Genomic DNA, 23,025 nt, shown 5'->3' on the forward strand with positions numbered 1-23,025 from the left:
CGGTTGTAGGTGAGACGTTAAATACTGTGAACCCCAAGTCGTGGAGTAGCTGGATTGTGGTGTGAGTGTGATGTACACACTGAAGGTATGAGTTGGCTTTTATGAGCCAATCGTCTAAGTACGGGAAGATGTGAATGTGCTGTCTTCTTAGCTGAGCTGCGACTTCTGCCAGACACTTGGTGAATACTCTGAGTGCTGTGGTGACTCTGAAAGGGAGTACCTTGAATTGGTAGTGTTGACCGTCCACTCCAAACCTGAGATATTTCCTGTGAGGGCTGTGAATGGGAATATAAAAGTAGGCGTCCTTGTGATCTAAAGTGGCAAGGAAGTCGCCTTGTGTGAGAAGAGGAAGGACCTGTTGAAGTGTGACCCTGTGAAAATGGTCCGAGTGTATGTACAGGTTTAGGGGTCTGAGGTCTAATATAGGTCTTCTTCTTTGGAATGAGAAAGTACAGGGAGTAAACTCCTGTGTTTTGTTGATGCAGTGGAACTGGTTCTATTGCATGTTTTTGTAGGAGGGAGATTACCTCCTGCTTTATCAGCGATAAGTGTTCTGGTGACAGTAACCTGACTGAACTATTTGTCTCACCCACCTGTCTGTGGTGATGTTGGCCCAGACAGGAAGGAACTGTAGCAATCTTCCCCCGACCGGAGTGGAATGGTCTGGGGGGGAGCGGAGGGAAGTCATTGGGTAGTGGTGGAGGCAGAGCGGGTATTGTTAGTTTTGCCTCTGCCCTTGTTATTATTGCCTCTGTAGCCTCCTCTTTGATAACCTCTGGTGAATGTAGTTTGGGTGGGAGTTTTTTAAGATGTAGATGGGTTGTCTGAGGAGTAGCCTCTGGAGGTGCCCCTGTAACAGGAGCAACGAAAAGGAGCGTCTGGGAGCTTGCGATTGCAAGGCTCCCATTGATTTAGCAGTGTCAAGTGTCTTTCTTCATCTTTTCTAGAGATGAATCCACGGTAGGTCCGAACAAGTGTTGCTGGTCAAATGGCTGATTAAGAATGGCAGTCTGGACTTCAGGTTTGAAACCAGAAATGCGTAGCCAAGCATGTCTACGCAGCAGGACACGTGTGTTGATAGATCTTGAGGCGGTGTCTGCTACGTCTAGAGCGCAGTGGATAGAGGTGTTGGTGATAAGCTTACCCTCCTGTATTAGGTCGTTAGCTGTAGTTTTATATTTTTCTGGAAGATGCTGTAGTAGGGTCTCTAGCTCGTCATAATGAGCCCTATCATACCTCGCTAACACAGCTTAAGTGTTGGCGATACGCCATATGTTAGCTGCTTGTGACGCTGTGCGCTTACCAGAGGCGTCTAAGAGTTTAGCCACTTTGTCGGGAGGTGGAGCATCTCCTGAGGTTTTAGAATTAGCCCTCTTTCTGGCATTGGTTACTACCAAGGAGTCTAACGGTATGTGGCCCTTGATGGATGCTGGGTCTGCCGGGGCAGCTTTTTATTTATTTTCAATCCTGGGATTAATAACCCTAGCCCTAACAGGATCTTTAAACACCTCTGGTGCGTGTTTAATTACCCCTTTCAACATGGGTAAGATGGAGGCGGACTTTTGTGAGATATCAAAAGTATCCAATAAGAAATCTTCCTCCACGGGGTCTGTGTGTAAGTCGACCCCGTGGTATTGTGCAGCTCTGTGGACTAACTGGTTGAAACCCATAGTATCCTCTCAAGGGGACGGTCTAGAGGGATAGATGTCGTCCTGTGGCACATTAGGGACATCTGGTGTGTTATAATCATCCCAGGGGTCTGGGGTAGAAGGTGGGCTAGGATCTCCTAGTGGCTCATCGTCTGCATCGTCCCCAGTGTGATCAGAGGTATCATCATCGTCCACTGGTGGAGGAGATGGTGTAGGAGAGTGGTGTGGTGGGAGAGGCGGAGGAGGAGGTGGAGAAGGGATCCTGAGAGGAGATGTTGCAATATCTCTCTTTTTAGGTTGTGGAGCCGGTGTAGGAGTGTCCAGTGGTCGTTTCTTGGAGCCAAGAATGAGTTGACCAGCCTTTGGATCTCTTAGAAGAGTTTTTTGGGTGAGGTCCAGTTTAAAAAGCTCTTCTTTTGGAGGCTGTTCTTTCGGTGCCGAATTTTTTCGGTTCTGAAGACTTGCGCGGCACCGACTCCGAGGCGGTTTTGTGTTCTTTAGGCTTGGAACCGTGAGGGTTTAAAGTCTCTGTAGAAGCGTGCGTGCCCAGTTGTTTCTTCGGTTCCGGCAGCTTTTTCGGTTCCGAAGGCTGAGTGTGTGAACCTTTTGGGAGGGGATTTTTGCTCGGTTCCGATGTTTTCTTTGGAGTCGAGGGGTTGGTTGTAGTCGATTTTGGTGCCAAGTGCGGGGATGTGGAGGCAGTAGTGAGCACCGAGGCGGAGGACGAGGGGGGGGGGGGGGGGGGGTTGGGGTCAACGTCTCGACTTACGACCCGCTGCCCAGGAGTGATGTTCTTGATGACGGTGGAGTCATCAGCTTCGGATGCGCTGACGAGTCCTTCTTCGGCCTGCACTTGCTCTGGAACATCTACACCCTCATGGAAGATGTCGTCGGGGATGGAGGTCGATGAGCGAGCCACTGTTAGTCGAGCTCGACGATCTCGAATAATCTTTTTGGAGAGCAAAGAGGCACAAGCTGGACAGTCTCTGGCCTCGTGCTCCGGGAGAGGCAGAGGTTACACACCTCATGCAGATTGCAGATCTGTGTGGGGGAACTTCGACCCACATTGAAGACACTTCTTGAATGGAGTCCTTTCCATGAGCCAAAAGTCGAGGCCCAGGTCGGCCCGAAGGCCTTCGTCAACGACCGGAATCGAGGACTTCGATGTTGAAGAGATGCGAGAGGACTAGGGCTCACGATCGAAAACAATACCGGAGAAGGGTGAAGGATTGTGCGTCGAAAGTAGGATCAGTAACGGTACCGAACTGGAGCGCGAGAAACACATCGGAGCCCGATGGCGGAAAAAAATAAATCTGAAGATGGAGCCGATGCCCATGCGCACTATCATCCAAAGGAGGAGTCACCTATCTTGTGACTTCCAAAGACTTTTCCAAGACAAAAACAAAGTGCAAACATACAGGCCAAACACCAGATGGCGATCTATGCATAGTGTGTGATCTGCAGCTCACATGCCTCAAACATGATCTGATTGAATATAGAGATTGAGGGGTCAGAGGTCGAGTATTGGCCGTAGGGGCCCGTCCTTTTTGGGGATTAGGAAATACAGCGACTAAACCCCTGTTCCTTGATACTGTAAGGGAACTAGTTCAATTGCCTGCTTTTAAAGCAGTGAGAGAACCTCTTGTTTTAAGAGTGTGGTATTTTCCGTGGACATTGGACGCTGTTTGGGTGGTATCGTGGGTGGGGTTGCTGTAAGTTCCTGGCAGTAACCATACTGGATAATTTGTCTTACCCACTTGTCTGTTGTGATGGAATCCCAGACAGGTAGGAACTGTGAGAGTCTCCCTCCGACTGGGGTGGATTGGTCTGGAGGGAGCGGAGGGAAGTCACTGTTTATTAGTGGGGGAGGCGCGAATGTTGTTATCCCGGCCTCTCCCTTTGTTATTTCCCCTGTACCCGCCTCCAAAATATCCTCTGTTGAAGGATGTTAGCGTGGTTTTTGTCGGAAGAGGAGGAGGTGTCTGTTGCAATGTTTTTGGATGTTCCTCTATCGAACGAGCGACGAAAGGAACCACGTGTAGATGGAGACTGTAATGCTCCCATAGATTTAGCATTCTCCGTGTCTTTTTTCATCTTCTCTAGAGTGGTATCTACAGCTGGTCCAAAAAGTTGTTCCTGATTGAACGGCTGGTTGAGGATAGTTGTTTGTACCTCTTGTTTAAATCCTAAGATGCGAAACCAGGGATGTCGCCTGAGTAGCACACTAGTGTTAATGGACCTAGAGGCTGTGCCAGCTGCATCAAGGGCACACTTGATTGATGCGTTGGTTATTAATTTGCACTCTTGATTTAACTCATTTGCCTGGGTTTTGTATTGATCAGGTAAATGTTGTAATAGTGTTTCTATTTGGTCATAATGAGCCCTATTGTATCTAGCAAGTAATGCTTGGGTGTTGGCTTTGCGCCAGTGATTAGCTGCTAGGGCAGCAACTCTTGTGCCAGAAGCATCTAGCAACTTAGATATCTTATCCCGAGGTAATGTGTCACCAGAGGTTTGTGAGTTGGCACGTTTCCTAGCGTTAGTTACTACTAGTGAGCTAACGGTAGCTGCCCTTTGATGTAGGTGGGATCATCGGGGCAGGTTTATATTTCTTGTCAATCCTGGGCTTGAGAATTCTAGCTCTCACAGGGGGCCTCATGTAGGTGGGCTTGCATTTACCACTTCATAAATACCGAATCATACCGATTCGGTATTTATGAAGTGGTAAATGCAATGTAGGTAATGAGTCGGTAAATATTACCGATTCGGAAAATTCGGTAATGAGGCATACCTTCCCATTGATGGGAAGGTATGCCTCATTACCGAATCGGTAAATATCGATTCGGTAATGGGGGAGCACATGCAAGGGTGGCAGGGTGTCACATTGACACCCTGTTGCACCCCTGATTCGGCCATGTGTGCACATGTGGCACACATACATGCCCTAAGGGCATGTATGTCTGCCACATTGCACACTTCTAAGCGCTATAAAATGCTTTTCAACATCCATTCTTTATTTACCACCAACTATTAGTTGGTGGTAAATACCGACTCCAAACAACACCCACACACTCCCCCTACATCTCATTTCTGTATTCGGAATTTACCGAATCGGTAAAATTACCATATCGGTAAAATTACCGAATCGGTAATTTTACCGATTCGGTAAATTCCGAATACAGAAATTCTCCCCCTACATCTCAAAAGCCAAAATACCGGTCGGTAACGGTATAATTACCGAAAATCGGCCGTTACCGACCGGTATTTGGCTTCCTACATGAGGCCCAGGGTCTTTGAATATGTCTGGGGCAGGTTTAATGACCCCTTTTAGCATTGGCAGGATTTGGACAGCTTTCTGTGACTGTTCGCTCGTCTGCAGGGTCAGAATGCATTTGAACACCATGGTAGATAGCAGCTCTATTTACAAGCTGACCAAAGCCAATATTGTCATCTGGGTGAGATGGCTTTCTTGGATATGACTGGGGATCAGAGAAGTCTGGGGGATCTATTGGGTCATCATAATCATCCCAATCGTCCTGTGGTACGTCCGTGTCTTCATAAGGGTCAGAGTAAGGGTCATTGTTGCCTCCCCCACCCCCTAAATCATCATCGTCATCCTGCGGTGGTGGTGAAAGTCTTGGAGGCTGTGGAGGAGAGACAGGCTTAGGAGGAAGGACAGGAGAAGAGGGTCTTATAGGTGAAGTGGCACAGTCTTTTTTCTTTACAGGCACTGCAGGAGTGTCTGGTGTGTCCAGCTTCCTCTTTTTGTGTTGAACAGCAGCCACAGGTCCTGTTTTGGGGTCTATATGGAGTTTATTCTGCCTCGGATCAACAGGATCGGTCGAAAAAGTTCTTCCTCCTCGATAACCGCTTTCGGCGCAGACTTCTTTGGGTCCGAGCGGGGTTTGGATTTCTGCTCCGAGGCCTTAAGAGGTGGTTTGGGGTCCTTTGGCTTGGCTATGGAGACGGAAATCTTTTTCGGTTCCAAAGGCATTGGTTTCGGTTCTGATGGCTTTCCTTTCGGCGTCGAGGTAGTCGGTGCCGACTTCTTTTTGGGAGTAGGTTGCTCTCCCGTCTTCGGTGCCGAAGGTGCCTGCGGGACACTGAGATGCAGTTTGCTCAGTCCCGAGCTACCGGAAGGCTTGTCCTTGATCTTTGGAGCCGGACACGGGGCTTCTGAAGCTTGCCACTGGATTCAAGCAAGCCTGGCTGAAGACGGCTGAAATGCCAGAAACCGGTCCTAGGAAGCTTGTTTCCGGTCCAGGGAAGACAAGGCTTGGCAGTTCGGGCTGGACTGTTCCCATGAGGCACAGGGTCAGACTGATTTGCATAAGGCCATGTCCGAACTGGGGTGGCAGAGTGGGCTAAAGAACGGTGATGGATTAAACCCAGATCAATTGACTGGGGGTGAGTGCTTGCAATGTTCAACACTCCGTCCATCATTTCCTTTGATTTTGCTTTGTTCGCCATAAGTTGGCAGGGTATGCTCAGACGTGAGTCCCTTGCTCACTTTGCCACTGGATTCAAGCAAGCCTGGCTGAAGACGGCTGAAATGCCAGAAACCGGTCCTAGGAAGCTTGTTTCAGGTCCAGGGAAGACGTGGCTTGGCAGTTCGGGCTGGACTGTTCCCATGAGGCACAGGGTCAGACTGATTTGCATATGGCCATGTCTGAACTGGGGTGGCAGAGTGGGCTAAAGAACGGTGATGGATTAAACCCAGATCAGTTGACTGGGGAAGAGTGCTTGCAATGTTCAACACTCCGTCCATCATTTCCTTTGGTTTTGCTGGTTTTCGGTCGCGACTGGGGCCAGCAGGCGAAGTCTTGACCAGGGCCTTCTTTTTTTTGGGTGGAGTTGGGGTAGGGGCAGTTGTACTCACTCGTTGACCAGGAGTGATGTGGTCGTTTGAGTCGTCTGCTTCGGACACGATTGCCAGGTCCTCAGAATCCTCCTCCGGGACATTGGGGACTTCATCGAAGATGTCCACTGGTCCCTGTGCCATGATGTGTCATTGGGCCCGGCGATCACGGATGGTCTTCTTTGATCGATAAGAGGCGTAGGCCTGGCAATTGTTCTCGTTGTGCTCGGGCGAGAGAAACAGGTTACAGACCTTGTGATGGTCACTGTGTGGGAATTTCGCTCCACACTGGGGGCATTTTTTGAAGGGAGTCCTTTCCATGGGCTGTAGGCCCGAACGGCGTCGATAGGCCCAGTGGCCCGCGTCGACGACTGGAATTGAGTAATTCAGATGTGCGTCGAAGATCACGCGATCGAAAACAATACAGTAGAGTTATAGATAATTTGGCCGTCGAAAAGGTTTGGAGAATAAGGTGCCCAACCAGAGCGCAAAAGTTACATCCAAACCCAATGGCGGAAAAAAACTAGCTGAGAATGGAGTCGATGCCCATGCGCACTGTCGTCCAAGGGAGGAGTCGCCTATCTTGTGACTACAAAAGACTCTTCCAAGACAACAACCTGCAAGAATCCGAGCCCAACACCAGATCGCGATCTAGGCATAGTGTACAATCTGCAGCTCATATGCCTCGAACATAAAGTTTAAAATCCAAACACTTTAGTTTGATTAATAGACCAAGTCCATTCAACATAGTACATAGTGGCCCTTTGGACATGTAATGTTGTCAGAGCTTTTACCACTAGTAATTCTAGCTGTGGAAAAAACAGAAGGTAATACAAAGGGCTGTTTGCCATGACATGATGACACTACGTCTGTCAGAACAGAAGGGTGAGTAAACAGCGCAACTCTGTTTATGTGTACTTGCATAAATGGAAAAACAACAATTGATGGACAGAATGCAGAACAATGTCATACATTCACCCCAGTACAGAGATCTGGGCCTAAATCCATCCTTTTTTTGTTCACCATGCCATTCCAGTTTGAACCCAGCCATATGCAAATCAGTCTTGACCCTGTGCCCCATGGGAACAGTCCAGCCCGAACTGCCAAGCCAGGTCCTCCCTGGACTGGAAACAAGCATCCTAGGACCGGTTTCGGGCTTTCAGCCCTCGTCAGCCAGGATAGCTTGATTCCAGTGGCATGGAGAGCAAGGGACTCACGTCTGAGCATACCCTTCCCACTCGGGGTGACAAATGCAAAAACAACAATTGATGGACAGAATGCAGAACAATGTCATACATTCACCCCAGTACAGAGATCTGGGCCTAAATCCATCGTTTTTTTGTTCACCATGCCATTCCAGTTTGAACCCAGCCATATGCAAATCAGTCTTGACCCTGTGCCCCATGGGAACAGTCCAGCCCTTACTGCCAAGCCAGGTCCTCCCTGGACTGGAAACAAGCATCCTAGGACCGGTTTCTGGCTGATGACGGCTGATAGCCAGAAACCGGTCCTAGAATGCTTGATTCCGGTCCAGGGAAGACATGGCTTGGCAGTTCGGGCTGGACTGTGCCCATGAGGCACAGGGTCAAGACTGATTTGCATATGGCCATGTCTAAACTGGGGTGGCGTAGTGGGCAAAAGAACGATGGATTTAACCCAGATCTCTTGACTGGGGGAGAATGTCTGCATTGTCAGCATTCCGTCCATCATTTGTTTGTTGTAACGCTTTTCGCCCTAAGTGGGATGGGTATTCCCAGACGTGGGACCCATGCTCACTACGCCACTGGAGTCAAGCTATCCTGGCTGATGACGGCTGATAGCCAGAAACCGGTCCTAGGATGCTTGATTCCGGTCCAGGGAAGACATGGCTTGGCAGTTCGGGCTGGACTGTGCCCATGAGGCACAGGGTCAAGACTGATTTGCATATGGCCATGTCTAAACTGGGGTGGCATAGTGGGCAAAAGAACGATGGATTTAACCCAGATCTCTTGACTGGGGGAGAATGTCTGCATTGTCAGTATTCCGTCCATCATTTGTTTGTTGTAACGCTTTTCGCCCTAAGTGGGATGGGTATTCCCAGACGTTGGACCCGTGCTCACTACGCCACTGGAGTCAAGCTATCCTGGCTGATGACGGCTGATAGCCAGAAACCGGTCCTAGGATGCTTGATTCCGGTCCAGGGAAGACATGGCTTGGCAGTTCGGGCTGGACTGTGCCCATGAGGCACAGGGTCAAGACTGATTTGCATATGGCCATGTCTAAACTGGGGTGCGTAGTGGGCAAAAGAACGATGGATTTAACCCAGATCTCTTGACTGGGGGAGAATGTCTGCATTGTCAGCATTCCGTCCATCATTTGTTTGTTGTAATACTTGCATAAATGGCTCATCAACTGACAATGCTTGAACCTAACAGAGAGGTAACAGATACAAGAAATGCTACCTTTAAGATAGAAAATTTAGTGGACACAAATGTAGCAGCTCAAAAGGGGCCCAAAAAGCCTGGTGAGAACAATACTAAGCTTCCAGAAAGGAACTGGGGCAGAGCCATGACCCTTTCAAGACATTCCATGAATGCCTCGATGCTTGGAATTTAAATCAAGATTGACAGTAGCTATTTGAAGCTGTATATCTGTGTAGGCGAAGCCTGGTATTGCAGCTGTGGCAGGTAACAAACAATGTGCTGTAATGTAGCTGTTAATAGATCAATATGAAGAAAGGTAAAGTAGACAACAAAGCTTTTCCAATATGCTGTAGAAGACGTTCTATTGGTAGCCTTCTTAGGCTCACTTAGAAATTGCAGCCAGTCCCCAGGAATCTCTAAACAGACAAATTCAGCAAACTTAGGTGCTAAATTGAAATCCTGAAAGCCTTGAGATTGGGATACAGTAAATTTCCTTTGCATTGAGTAGTTCTGGGCAAAGTTGTAGCTTTTCGTTTGGATGAAAGGATATCTTTGACAGAGTACGACGGCTGAAAAAGAAACTGGGCAATGCGAATTATCTACTATGGTGATCGCCTGATTTTCTGTATTACAGAAGTAACCAGTGACAGCAGGGGAAAAGCGTGGGCAAATAACTGTGACCAACTCATCCATAGGACAATGCCCAGAGAAAGTGAGGCGAGTACCTGGAGGCACAGCTTTAGTTTGTGTTTTTGTGGGTGGAGAACAGGTGCTCTGCTAGGGTCCCCCAAAGCTGCCATAATATGTGCAAAATGTGAGAGCTGATCTCCAACTCGGGTGAGCATGTTTTTGTGGACACACACAACTTCTGCCAGATCAAAACGTGCACTCCTGCTCCCAACATGTAGGGAGAGCCAAATGCCCTCTCTTGGTAATCCTCACATTAATGATCTGAGGTTACATCCTCATAGTGGACTGTATAACCCCAGTACTATCCAGACAAGTGCTTTATGCTCAGGGAGACTGCGAGGATGGTCACTTTTTAGTTGAATAGCTGCCTCTGTCTTGTGCACCTCTGGCCTTAACCTTTCTCACTACCACAAAGGGTTCCTTTTGAATATCGTGGCTGTCTGACAGTTGTCACTCAAGAAGGGCTGGTCGTTGTTGGCACTTCTACGTCGTGGTACTATGGCCTGTTTTTTAGCTGGTGTTGCCAGGCAAGTCGTCTTAGCAAAGCACTGGTACTGATTGTCTGGAAGCCCTACATGCAGCATCAAATGCACAAAATTATTGGTGTTAGACGTGAGCTATCCTTCATGAATACTTTTGCTACCGCTTTTTTTATTTTTTTTACTGGTCTCTGGGATTCACTACATAAAATCTTTGTTTCCTCAACAATACCTATTCTACCGTAAAAGTATGGTCAGAGTTAGTTATATGCCACTAAACAGCTGCTCCTATATTGACACACCTGCTGGCAGCATCAATCATTTGACTTTCTTTGTCAATTGGAGGTGCAACAGTGTTCCTTGCATTAGTGCCTTTTTCCTGGCAGTATGGACAACTAGCGAATCAGGGGGCAAATGACCGTAAGTGAAAGTAGGACCTTTTGGAGCTGCTTTTTATTTGCTCTCCACTAATGGTGTTACCACCCTGACTTTGCCAGATCTTTGATGTTTTCTGCCTGAACACCACCTTAGTTTCCAAAACTAACAGAATTTGAGCACTCTTACGATAGATAATATATCTATTAGGAGATCATCACTTTGTTCCTCATTGTGCTGCTGAACGTTGTGACGAGCTGTAGTTCATGCGATTAAACAGATGCATCATCTTGTGCGAATGCTTTAAGCAGGTTGGTCCCAAGAGTCTGCACATTTTGTGGGCTGACTGTACAGACTGATGGGGATTTGCAAATATATAACTTGTAACTGGGGCAACTAAAGTTGACCCCTGGATTCCGTCTTGTATGTAGTGAGGTTTGAGTGCTAGTGCTCTCCTGTGGCGTATGTGTGCTCGGATCAAAGTACTTTTAGTCTTCTAAAGGTACTTCAGTGCAGACGGCATGTCTTACCCATGTCAGTTCCGGGATTGGGTGTCTCTACTTCAAGGCTACTTCAAAGTCTAAAGTGCCTTTTGAAATCAAACTTTCTCGACAACCATTTGCGATGCAGATTGCTAAAGCTTTTCTACTGCTTGCATGTTGATCAAAGTGTGGTGCTCACTGCTTAGCATAGAGGCATGCCTCACTTTGAGTGCGAGTGAGTAGTGTCCTTTCGAGGCAGGAAATATTTTTCCCAGTCCTTGATGTCTGAATTGGAGGACACAGAAATTGGACTATCTCCCTCAATAGCGTTCCCACTCACATATCCTCTCCAGCCCCCAAATCTTTGTCAGAGGAATAACCCTCAATGCCAGGAGGCGTCTCACTTGAGTCATGGTACTACATCTCTGCATAATACACTTACCCTCAAGTCATGTCAGAGATGAATTAACTTTTTGCAACTGAAGATCTGGCACCAGAGAACCCAGATCCGATCATGGTTCCGGGAGGGCACTGGTTACAGACCTGATAATAGTCAAGCAACAGAAATATACTGTTTTACTATTTCAAGGTGGGGCAGGATTTAAATGAATTTAAGGATGTATTTTCCATACCCTCCTCTCTTGTGTGTCAACCTCCGTCTGGCGGCTTCAGCTCTACATATCACTGTGTTCCAAAAAAGCCACATTTATGCTGGCACTTTTTGATGCTAGAAATGTTCTCTTCCTGGTTCGAAATGGTTGAAATAGTGGACCAATGCAGAGTGGGTAACCGAGTAGTCTAAACATATACGAGCCCAATGGAAGAAAAAAACATCCGGATAGGAGGAGTTTGCACAGCATTTTGAGCAACAGCTACTTATGCTGCAAACTAGGAATTATAAGATGTATCCTATAGATAGCATATTATGGGACACACACTAAGTGGCACAGACAGAGAAAGTAAATTATCTCACCCACCAGGGGTTAAGAAGTTACAAAATGAGAATCAAAGTATTTTGGTATCCACCTTCAGAAAACATCCTGTCACTCTAAAGATCCTCAGAAGTGAACAATAGTTCTGAATTTATCTGCCATTTTCCAACAACAGGAGACACAAACATACAGGAAAATCAACACACCAACACCAGTAGGACAAACAGTACATTAGTAAGACATCTGCTCTACAGACAACAAAAAAGCTCAAAGTTACCGCTGACGATCTGACTTGTATGTTGCTGTAAGCTCATCAAACAGGGTGCTGTTCATTTCCATAAACGCCTTTAATACGTTGTAGACTAGGGCCACAATTGCTCTGTGAGGGGGAAAGTAAAGAGCAAATGAAATGTTGAAAAAAAAGAAATCAGAAAAACAAGTATTCTTCATGCAATGTATGATCACTGCAATTTTCAGAGGGACTTCTAAAGAATGGATATCAAGTAAAAAACCGTCTTGAAAGGTGAACAAAACTAGGAGTAGTATCGCAACCACCTAAAAGGTTAGGTAATATTGAGACTAACTATTAATATTGCATTATCTAGTGTTACTTGTGATCAAAGAAATAAATAGAAGAAAAGTAATGTAATTTTGCTTGTGTTTCCCCATGGACAAAAACATGCATAGGTGCCTGAAGGTTTCTGTTCTTCAGTACACACAGAACCAGACTTTTAGAATACGTGCCCCATGTTATAGGGAGGTGACAACTGAAGAATGCATTAATCCACCTCAAGTTACATCTTACTAACTGACTGATGTGGAGAGTATGTCGGGTTTGGCATATATTGCAACTTTATTAACATGATTGGGTCAATTTCTTTGGGGTTGATACCCTTCTGTAGTGGTACAGATAAGGTAAAAATGGGCCCAAGTAATTTTTGGAGATTTGGAAAAGTCAGCTGAAGTGTCTCCGACAAATCTTTGTTTCCCATATCTGCAATCCCTTTCTACTTGTTAATTTGTGTCTGACGGGTAGACATAACTGTATCACACAAAAGGTGCTCTTTAGTTTACAGGTTAGTAACTGCTAACATAGTGCAGTGTGTGTGGAGTAGACATAAAATACACACTTGTATTCTTAGTATGCACATTTCTCAAATTAACTGTTATGCCGGACATTTTGTTTATTTTTATTAAAGCTTTAATTGAGTTTTAACAGCCACAAGGTGGCTAACAAGAGTAGGCACAAGTTAAATATTCAGCATCACATATACCAAATACAGCTAGTGAATCAGGGCATATACATAAATAGATCGTGATCTTTGAGTATGGCCGGAGTTGGGGCATGGAAATAGCTAGTCTAAAGTGCAACCAATTCCCCTACACACTACCATGTTTATGGGGACAGCCTTTTGCCTCAAACACTACTCTCTCCTTCTGGGCACACCAGTCAACCCCACAGCGCCACTTTGTGACAGTAGGGGGAGTGGTATTCATCCACCGTGCCGCTATTTCGTGCTTGGCGGCAAGGAAGGCCGAACATAGGAAGGCCCGCTCAGCCCTCCATTATACCTAAAAGGATCAGGCTCGGAGATAGGGGTATCGTCCACCCCAGCACCTCCGACAGTTCGCTTGTTATTGCGTCCTAGTATGTTTGTATTGGAGCACAGGACCAAACCACGTGGAAGAAATCTGCAGGCTTAGCTGTGCATCTCGGACAGGAGGCGTCAGGTCAGAGTCCGGCCCTATGTAAACGTGTGGGGGTAGATATGCTGAATGAAGATAGTAGATTTGTATTAGCCTCAGCTTGGAGGAGATAGTGAGCTTGCGGGGGCCTCAGGGCATCGCGCCAATACGCTTCATCTAGGAGACCCGCCCAACCCTCCCATTGGGTCCACAGATGGTGTAGGGACCCAGGGGGATTAATTACCAGAGTGCAGTAGATTTGAGGCACACCTCTGCACCCAAGGTTACCCATTAGGATTTAGGCTTCAAGGGGGTTAACCTCCGGAAGGGATTCTGTGTTGCGCATGTGGAGTTATTTGTAGAATTGGGAACGGGCGAGGGCAAATGATTCCTGGGGGTTGGCAAAGAAGCATATGGGTGTTCCTGAGCACATGTCCACAAGTTGAGAAATCCCAATGTTATCCCATGCTCTGAAGCCTTTAAGCGTTGTCACTTCCTTCAGCCAGGTGCCATGCCATAGCGGGGTTTGCTGTGTGAGCTTACCATCCCATTGCACAGGATGCAGGGAGGCGCGCCAGGCTAGAGGCACCACCCGTGCGACCGTGGGCAGGCGGGAGGGGATTGGGGCACCGTATAGCATTGTCTGTAAAGCAGGGAAGCAGAGTCGCAGAGCTCTAGTTTATAGGTCGTGTGTGCCCACCCCCGCTATACCAATCGTGCACGACAATGAGCTGAGAGGCGAGATGGTAGAGGTATAGTTTAGACATGCCCAGTCCGCCGTCATATGAGCCTCGTTGGCAGTAGGTTAGCGCGAAATGCGGCCTGGCGCCCCACCATAAAAAGGAACATGCGCCGCTCCCCAGTTTGGGGAACCAGGACCTTGGAATCTGATGGAGGATGTTAAGGAAGACACAGAGAAAGTGGAGCAAGATCATTATTTTATATAAGGCAATCCGGCCCATCACATTAAGAGGGAGGCTCTGCCACGTAGTCCGGTCAGACCTCGTTTTCTGGGTCAGCAGTGGTAGGTTCAGGGCCCAGGTGAGATCAGGATGTAGTGCCACCCATACGCCCAAGTATTTGAAGCTTAGCCTGTGAAGGGGAATGTTTGACCAAGTCGAAACAGTCCCTTGACTGGGCCTGGGGAACCAGCACGGATTTGGCTGGACTGATCTTCAGCCCAGAGGCTCGTTCGAAGGCCTCAAGTAAGTGAAGGCAGCGGGGGCCGCTCTGCGCTGGGTCTGCCAAGTACACAAGGACATCATCTGCATAGAGGGCGATGCGGTCCTCATGATTGGGGTCCCACCTCCATCCCCCACATTTTGGGTTACAGCGAATGAGCCGTGCTAGGGGATCCATCGCTAAGGCGAAGAGAAGGGGGGACAAGGTGCATCCCTGCCTCCCTCCGCTAGACCTTCAAGGGGATCCCCCCCCAAAGTCAGAAAGACAGTCACCCACACACTCATAACCAGCAGACTGGACTACGGAAACGCCCTCTACGCTGGAATCAACAAATCCCTACTACACAAACTCCAGACTATCCAGAACACCGCAGCCAGACTAGTTCATGGCGCCCCAAAAAACAGGAGCACATGACCCAACACCTGCAAGACCTCCACTGGCTCCCCGTCGAGAAGAGAGCAACTTTCAAGCTACTCACCCCCGCCTACAAATCCCTCCACAACATCGGACCCAAATTCCTCAACAAAAGAATCTTTCCACGCAACCAAAAGAAACTTCCACTAGCCGAGCTGCAGTGACCCTGCGCATCCGCAGTGCCAGAGCAGGTGTAAGAGCCTTCTCCTACCTCACAGCCAAGGCCTGGAATGAACTCCCAGTCAACATCAGACGCTCACTACCCTGCACACCTTCAGGAGGTGCCTCAAGACCTGGCTTTTCGGCTGACCCTAAGATGCACCCACCCCAGCGCCTTGAGACCCTCACAGGTGAGTAGCGTGCTTTTAAAGCCCCCGATTGATTGAATAGGGAAGGGATGGGAGTAGAGTACATCAACCATACTGCGAAAGCGTGGGCAGAGACCGGCACTAACCAGCACCTTGCGAAGATATTCCCAGCCCACTGTATCAAACGCCTTCTCAAAATCGATGAGAAGTAAGGGTAGGACGTGTGGTAAAGAGTGACGGTAGGCTAGGGCCACATGGTGCCGTCGAATGCAGTGTAGTGTGCTTCTTTCCGGCATGAAGCCACACTGGTCCAGGTGGACGAACGCCTATTTGCGAGAATGATGGCAAATACTTCAACTTAGCAGTTGAGTAAGGAGATGGGGCGATAACGAGCGCATGAGATTGAGGGTGGCTACATTTTTGGGATCACCTCTATAATGGCAGAGTCCAGGTCTTCGGGAAGGAGCCAAGGCGACATGCCTCTTCGAAAAGGGCGACGAGATGGAGGAGCAGTAAATCTCGGTTTTTCAGCAGGTATTCCATGGGGAACCTGTCTGGGCCTGGAGGAGTCTTCCCGGGGTGTAGCACCGAGAGAGCCTCCTCCATCTGGATGGGATCCTCTAGGAGTTGGAATTCTCCCTGGAGGAGGGGTGGTAGGCCGACAACGTCCAGGAAGCGGTCCCCGGTTTCCTGCTCTCTGCAGCTCGGCACGGAATACAGATCCTCATAGTAACGGGCAAAGGGCATTGTCTGGTAGAGCCTGATGCATGTGGCCCATTTCGTCTCTAATCTCTGGGACTATTCTAGTAGCCTGCTGATGAGAGGGCAACCAGTACAGCATTTTCCCATTCTTGTCACTCAAGCCGTAAACATTGACACTCGTTGCTCCCCAGAGGAGTTAGACTGCTTCTAGAGAGCGAAAGCGCATGTCTTCCCAGGCGAGACGCAGCTGGCGTGCAGTGGCTTCCCCCGGGTCAGAGAGAAGGCGCTGCTACAGGTGGGTGGTGTGGGCTTCCAGCTGCATGATAAGGGAAAGGCGCTTGCGTTCCCTTGACCTGACCAAGTGTTTCGCGAATCCACGAATTATAGCCCTACTGGTGGACTAGAGCGTGCTCACTCGGGCCACTGAACCAGAGTTGCGGAGGAAGTAGGATTGAAACTCGTTTCTTAGTGCTTGGACGAAGGTTAGGTCATGGAAATTCCACGTGTTGAGGCGCCACATGAGTCGCAATGTTGTGGAGCCCTCTCAGGAGCATGTGGAGTGGTCCGAGACCCCTCTAGGCAATATCTCGAAATGGCTCAGGGAATGGCAATCAGGGGCTGGCAGAAGTACCAGGCCAATACGCGACGGTGTGTGTGAGATGGGAAGCGGAGGTGTGCGCGTATTGCCGGAGTGTCGGGTGCCATGTTCTCCATGCGTCGCAAAGTCCCCAGGAGGAGAGTCAGTCTGTAAGAAGCTTGATCCCAGGGTCCCTGGAAGCAGTGGGTCCGGTGCAGTTGAGAGTCGGTCTAGAAACAGCATTAAAGTAGCCAGCCAGCATGGTGAGGCCCTGAGGAAGGCGGGTGAGAAGTGACGACAAGGCTCGCAGACAGCTTCCCAGGGAGGACGGGGGGGCGGAGGGGGGTATAAATGGACAACAGAACGATCACCCATCCCTCCAAAGTGTCCTCTGAATAGATCTTGGGGATCATGGGAAATTCAAGCAACCACCAGGGTGTAGGAACGGTGCAGGAGAATGGCAACCTCCCTTGCTCCCCGCACGAACCCCACATGGAAGACCCAATCGTAGCCTTTGCAGGACAGAAAGGGGCAGCGCTCGCATTGCAAGTTGGATGCTTGCAGGAAGAGGACTTCTGGTAAGTGGCGATGGACAAATGCGATGACCGCCTAGCGCTTGATCTGGTCTAGAAGACGGTTAACATTCCATGATAGTACCGTGAATGTGATAGGTGTGGTCAAGTGGATGCAGGAGGCAAGCAGTGCGCCCGGCAAAGTGTCCACGGGAGTGCGAGATGGTGCGGCACGCCTCAGGGGAGCTCCAAGAATGCCTTGGACTGCGTGATCATGGTTGTCAGAGAGAATACCGAGTAAGATTTAAATGGGAAGCCTTTACAGGCGCGGATTGAGGTCTGCTTCGTTGGGCAGGGGAACCTCTGGGAAAGCATTTGTTTTCAAATTTGTGGTTGGATGTTATTGTTTTAACTCTCAACTTCTTGCGTATTTGCACTACTTTCAGCTCTCAGTTTAATTTTAGACTTGAGCGCTTCCGTTCCGTCACGGCTTTTCTGTGCCGCTTGTATGGAGAAACGCTCTAGGTCATACCTCCCACACACTTACACCACCCCCACTTCCGGCTGGCTGTCGGGCTGGTCGCGGGAGCTGAGAAAGGATTTAAACCAGATGACCCCCCCGGACGCACCGCCGGCGTGCCAAAGGCAAGCCCGTCTGCACCTGAACGGGGCTGGGAGCCATACACAATGCCCATTTTCTCCGATACTCGGCCAGGGAGCTGAAAAGGTATTGGGAACCCTAAAATTGAGGAAATTACCTGACTTAATCTAGAAAAAGTGGGTATCTTAGCTCACAGACTTACCTTCCCTGAATTTGAAACTGATGGTAAAGCCTCTCATACTCATATCACGACCTCTCTTGACTCGGAGATCTCTAAAACACATGAGTCAAAGGGACTAATAAGTCTGCTATCTAAACACCCGCTCCATGGTGAGACACCAGCTAGAAATCCAGACCTTCTTCTCACCGAAACGTGGCTTACTGAGGAATCTGCTCCGGATATATTAGCAGCAGTACTGGATAATTATTACATCCTACAGGCCAATCGCTCCCCAGGAGAAGCTGGGGGCGGGGTTGGGGGGTTGCAGCCATTATCCGTCAGGACCACCAGTTTACCTCTCTAGGGGTCTCTGGCATTCCCTCAGTTGATAGCCTAGTCTTGAAATGTGAGTCTCCCCAGTCATCTTTTATTTGTGCCCTTTTCTATCGACCTCCTCATCCCATGCCTATGTTTCCTCAAGCACTGGGGGAAATGATTTCCCACCTTGTTATCAACCATGCGAGAATTCTGATAATTGGTGACTTTAATTATTGGCCTAACGGCGTAAGGGAAAGCTCTAGCTCGGTGGAACTGACAGATCTTGTACCTGGGATGAATTGTACCCAGCATGTAAGGGCAGCTACACACATAAAAGGGCGTATTTTAGACCAAATATGCACATCCAACTTGGAGATCTCCATTCCTTTGATTTCCCCTGTATTTGGTCAGACCATCATCTTATAACTTTCTCCCTCTCTGGCGTTCCTCCTCCAAAAATCCCAACGTACAGTGAACCTAACTGAACAAGAAATTGGGGACGTGCAAATCTTGACCATTTTGGTTCACTTTTAACTGACACGGCCCCGTCCGTACAAGGAGCATTCCAGACCCAGCCAGAGAGCATCAAGACATGGCTTGAGCGGGCTAGTGACTGTCGCCCCTCTCAAGAAAATTAAGATCCTTAGATCTCATGATGCTCACCGATGGTTCTCTGACAACCTAAAAACTAAGAAACTTGCTCTAAAACAGGCAGAACATAACTAGAGACGCTATTATCTTACAGATAAGAAGGCTATATATTTAACTCTTTTGAAAAAATATAAAAAGGAGATTCTTCAAACCAAAGAAGAATACTTCTCTAATAAAATTCGAAATTTCGGCTAACAAATCTAGAGAGATCTTCTCTATAGTAAATGAGCTCTCTAAACCAGACAGAGTCATGATGAAGCCAGCCCCTTCACAGTCCCTATGTGACTCTCTTAATTCATATTTCATTGATAAAATTGCCGCTATCAAAGCCAGCATCCCATCTTCTACCTATTCCACTCCCGATCCTATCACATGTCAGAACTTCTCGGTTGGATCAAATTCCCCCGATTTCAAAGGAGACTTTTCTCGACCTACTCAACAAGGTTAGTTCTGGTTCACCCACTAACTGCTGTCCTCCTTACATACTTCGAGAAGCTTTTTCTATCTGTCCAGACCCCCCTCTTTCTTTTCTTAATAAATCACTTAAACTTGGCATTGTCCATGAAACGTTAAAGAATGCGGAAATCATTCCAATCTTGAAGAAACCGGGTGCGGATCAGTCAGTTCTCAGTAATTATCGCCCATTTCTCTTTTGTCCTATTTGAGCAAAGTTCTAGAGGCTCATGTGACAAATTGCCTCAGTTCATTTGTTGAGCATTCCCATGCCTTGGACTCCCATCAGGCAGGTTTTAGACCGGCACATTCTACGGAATCTGTCATCCTTACAGTCTTGGACGTACTAAGAAGAGGAGCTGACAATGGCATCTCCCAGGCCCTGGTACTCCTGGATTTGTCAGCAGCATTTGACATGGTCGATCATGATATTCTGATTGACCGTGTCAGAAATGCTGGGATCCAGGGCCTGGCGGTGAAGTGGCTCTCCTCCGTTCTTAGCAACCGGTCTCCAGAAGTACGGCTCGCCAACTTCTCTGCCCACAAGAGGGAACTGACTTGTGGGGTTCCCCGGGGCTCTTCTCTTTCTCCGCTCTTATTTAATTTGTACCTCCTCCCTTTAATTCGTTCTTTGAAAGAAAGAAAGATTGAAACTTTTAACTACGCGGATGATCTCCAAATAGTGTTTGACATCAATTCATCAGCATTCTCTGTATCCAACTTTCAAGCCACCGTGATCTTCATAAGTGAATGGATGAACAACAACCAACTAAAGCTGAATCCTGATAAAACTGAGCTGATTCTTACGGGTGGCTCAGCCAACCCTTGGCACTCCAACTTTTGGCCCTCCTCATTGGGTAATTCCCCAGTGCCAGTAAGTTCTGCCAAATGTTTGGGTATAGTGATCTCCGATGATCTGTCGATGAATGCCCAGATTGGCTCAGTGGTCTCTGCCAGCTTTTTCCAACTGCGAAGAATAAGGAAGATTAGTAGAGTTCTGTCCAGGGAAGCTCTGACCCTGGTTATCTTAGCCTTGGTTATCTCCTGACTGGATTATGCCAATTCATTGTATGTTGGCATCCACGCCTATCAATTTAGACGTCTTCAGCTGGTTCGAACCAAGCCGCCAGACTTATCTTCCATCTACCTAAGTGGCAGCATGTCAGACCCCTTATGAGAAATCTTCACTGGTTACCTGTGGCCAAGCGCTATGCTTTCAAGCTGGGATGCACCATCTTTAAAGCCCTTTATGGCAATAGCCCAGAATTCATCTCTTCCAGGATTCAGCGATACATTCCCACTCGAGATCTGCGTTTATTCTCACATGGATCTGTTAGTCAGCCCCTCTTACAAACGCAAAAAGCATGGAGGCTCAAGATTCGCTGTCTTGGCCCCACAATTTTGGAATTCTCTCCCCGTGAAGATGAGGTTGCTAACCTCCAATGCACTATTTAGAAAACTGCTTAAGACTCAGCTGTTTGCTCAAGCGTGCGGCGATTGAACTTAGCTTCCTGCTGTCACCTCTCTGCCCTCGGCGCCATGAAACCGTTTAGTGTACATGCGCTTTAGAAGTGCTTTTAACATAACATAACAGTGTGCCTGTGCCTAAGGAAAGGAAAATATCGTAAACCGTCAACAAATATGCATAACTGACCCCCCCTTCCCCTACTCTTCCCCTTTGCATACTTCAACCCCAGAAGCATCTGTCGCCCAAGAGAAAAAAACAAAATAAGAAAGTCAATATAAGTTTGCTTTGAACAGTACACAATAAGGATTGGGGTGAACCAATGTAGAGACTGGATATTTTAACGTTGGCTGCGTTGTCGAGTTGGTTTAAGGTCCAATTAAGGCAGCAAGTCAAGATGTCGTTGTGTCCCGGTGGACACCGGAGGTCCATGGCGCTCAGGTCAGGCGGCGTGCTCCAGGTCTGAGGCTGGGATAAGTATAGGACTACGGGACAGGTCAGAATCTGGCGGAGGGGCCGAGGAGGTTTTCAAGGACAATGACGGAGGATGCCTGTCATTCTCGAGTCGTTCCTGTCGTCGCCAGTCAACTGATCTATAGATGTTGGCCGGGGGGAGCTCAGTGGAGAGGTCGAGTGAGTTCCACTACGTTGCTTCGGTGAGCAGTGCCGTCGCCCCCTAGATCGAGGTTGGGACCGAGCGTCAAGGTCCATCGCCTGGCCGCAGGTGCCGGTGGAGAGGGAGGGGCGCTCTCGTAGTGACCTTTCCTCTGTTAGCCATTGTCAGGCTGCGTCGGGTGTGTCGAAAAAGATGGACTTATTTTGGAAGATGACCCAGAGTTGGGCTCGGAAAAGGCAGCAGTATTGCAGACCAATGTTCCGTAGCTTCTGTTTGACGTCTTGGAAGGATCAGCTGGGTTGGTGGACCTCTTTGGTGTAGTCTTGTAGTATCAGGACTTTAGTGCCATCGTATTGGAGGTCCAGCTAGGAGCACGCCTCACCAAGAACCACGTCACGGAAGTTTAGGATGTGGGCGATGATCAGTCTTGGGCAGTGGCATAGTGAACCTTGAGGGGGCCCCCCTGCAAGGTACGTGGAGGGGCCCCATTCCGGATTCAATCAGGATCCCTCTGGCCGAAATTCTGTGCTAAAGGGGCCCCCCGCACTGTGGGGGCCTGTGTTACGCCCCTGGTCTTGGGGCAGCACCAGGGAACAGTGCATCCTCTCAACGGTAAACCAGGGGGACAAGCACCCCTCAGGCATCCAGGTCTGAGCCACTTTTCGATGGGGTCTGCCATTTGCTGCAGGGACGCATCTCCGACAGACTCAGGAACCTTCATGATGAGGACATTATTATGCTGTGAGCGGTATTCTGCATCTTCCGCCTGCGCGTGCAGCTCCGCCATGCGTGTCAGGAAAGATGACACTTGGGATTTGAGAGTTGGGAATTTGTCCTCAACCGTGGAGATATGTGACTCAGTCTCTGTGATCCTGTCTATGGCATTGCGAAGGTCTTGGCAGAGCAAAGTGAATTCCATTTTTACTTCCCCGACTCTCGCCTCCACCACGCCCTGGGAAGTTTGGATTAACCCTGGGCGGAAAACTACGCTAGCGGAGTGTGCATAGTGAGCGCAACTACGCGCTACGCGAATCGCCCGCAGCACAGTGCAAAAACGCGCAGTGGCCATTTTTTGCTTGCTCGCAGTCCTCAACGTCAAGTTGGCGACTGCGAGCGTGGAAAATAAACCTCCCGGCGAGATTCTCAACGCGGGGAGGTCAGGTTTCTCATTGTGAGTGGTCGCATATGCTCGCGACCGCTTGCGATGAGAAACTACCAGTCCGCGTTGAGAAAGCTGCAGCTCAAGTACAAATCTACTCAAGCGGCAGAAAACGACCGCTTGCACTGTGCAGGATGCCGTTCGCAATGATTGCACAGTGCGGACAAGCATCCGGCACTGTGCAATCATTGCGAACAGCATTTCCCAACTGCACTACGCAGTTCGTGTAGCGCCACGTAGTGCAAAGTGCACTTAGCGTAGTGTAGCGCCACTACACGAACTATGCCCAGGGTTAGTTTGGATCACTTGTAGGATGACTGAGAGGTCATTGGTCGGGGCCTCAGCTTTATCAGA

At 48.6% G+C, this 23,025-nt stretch overlaps 1 protein-coding gene across 4 annotated transcripts in view; it reads right to left on the bottom strand.

Moving 5' to 3' along the window:
• The window catches only part of PPP2R5E (protein phosphatase 2 regulatory subunit B'epsilon), a 521,840-nt gene that overhangs the window by 69,788 nt on the left and 429,027 nt on the right, over nucleotides 1-23,025 (bottom strand). For all 4 annotated transcript variants that reach the window (XM_085626198.1, XM_085626201.1, XM_085626199.1 and 1 more), the window contains exon 13: nucleotides 12,145-12,246. In XM_085626198.1, coding sequence (XP_085482324.1) covers nucleotides 12,145-12,246 — 102 coding nt within the window. The remainder of the gene's footprint in view (nucleotides 1-12,144; nucleotides 12,247-23,025) is intronic.

The sequence above is a fragment of the Triturus cristatus genome, chromosome 9, assembly GCF_964204655.1.
Source record: "Triturus cristatus chromosome 9, aTriCri1.1, whole genome shotgun sequence".
Lineage (NCBI taxonomy): Eukaryota > Metazoa > Chordata > Amphibia > Caudata > Salamandridae > Triturus > Triturus cristatus.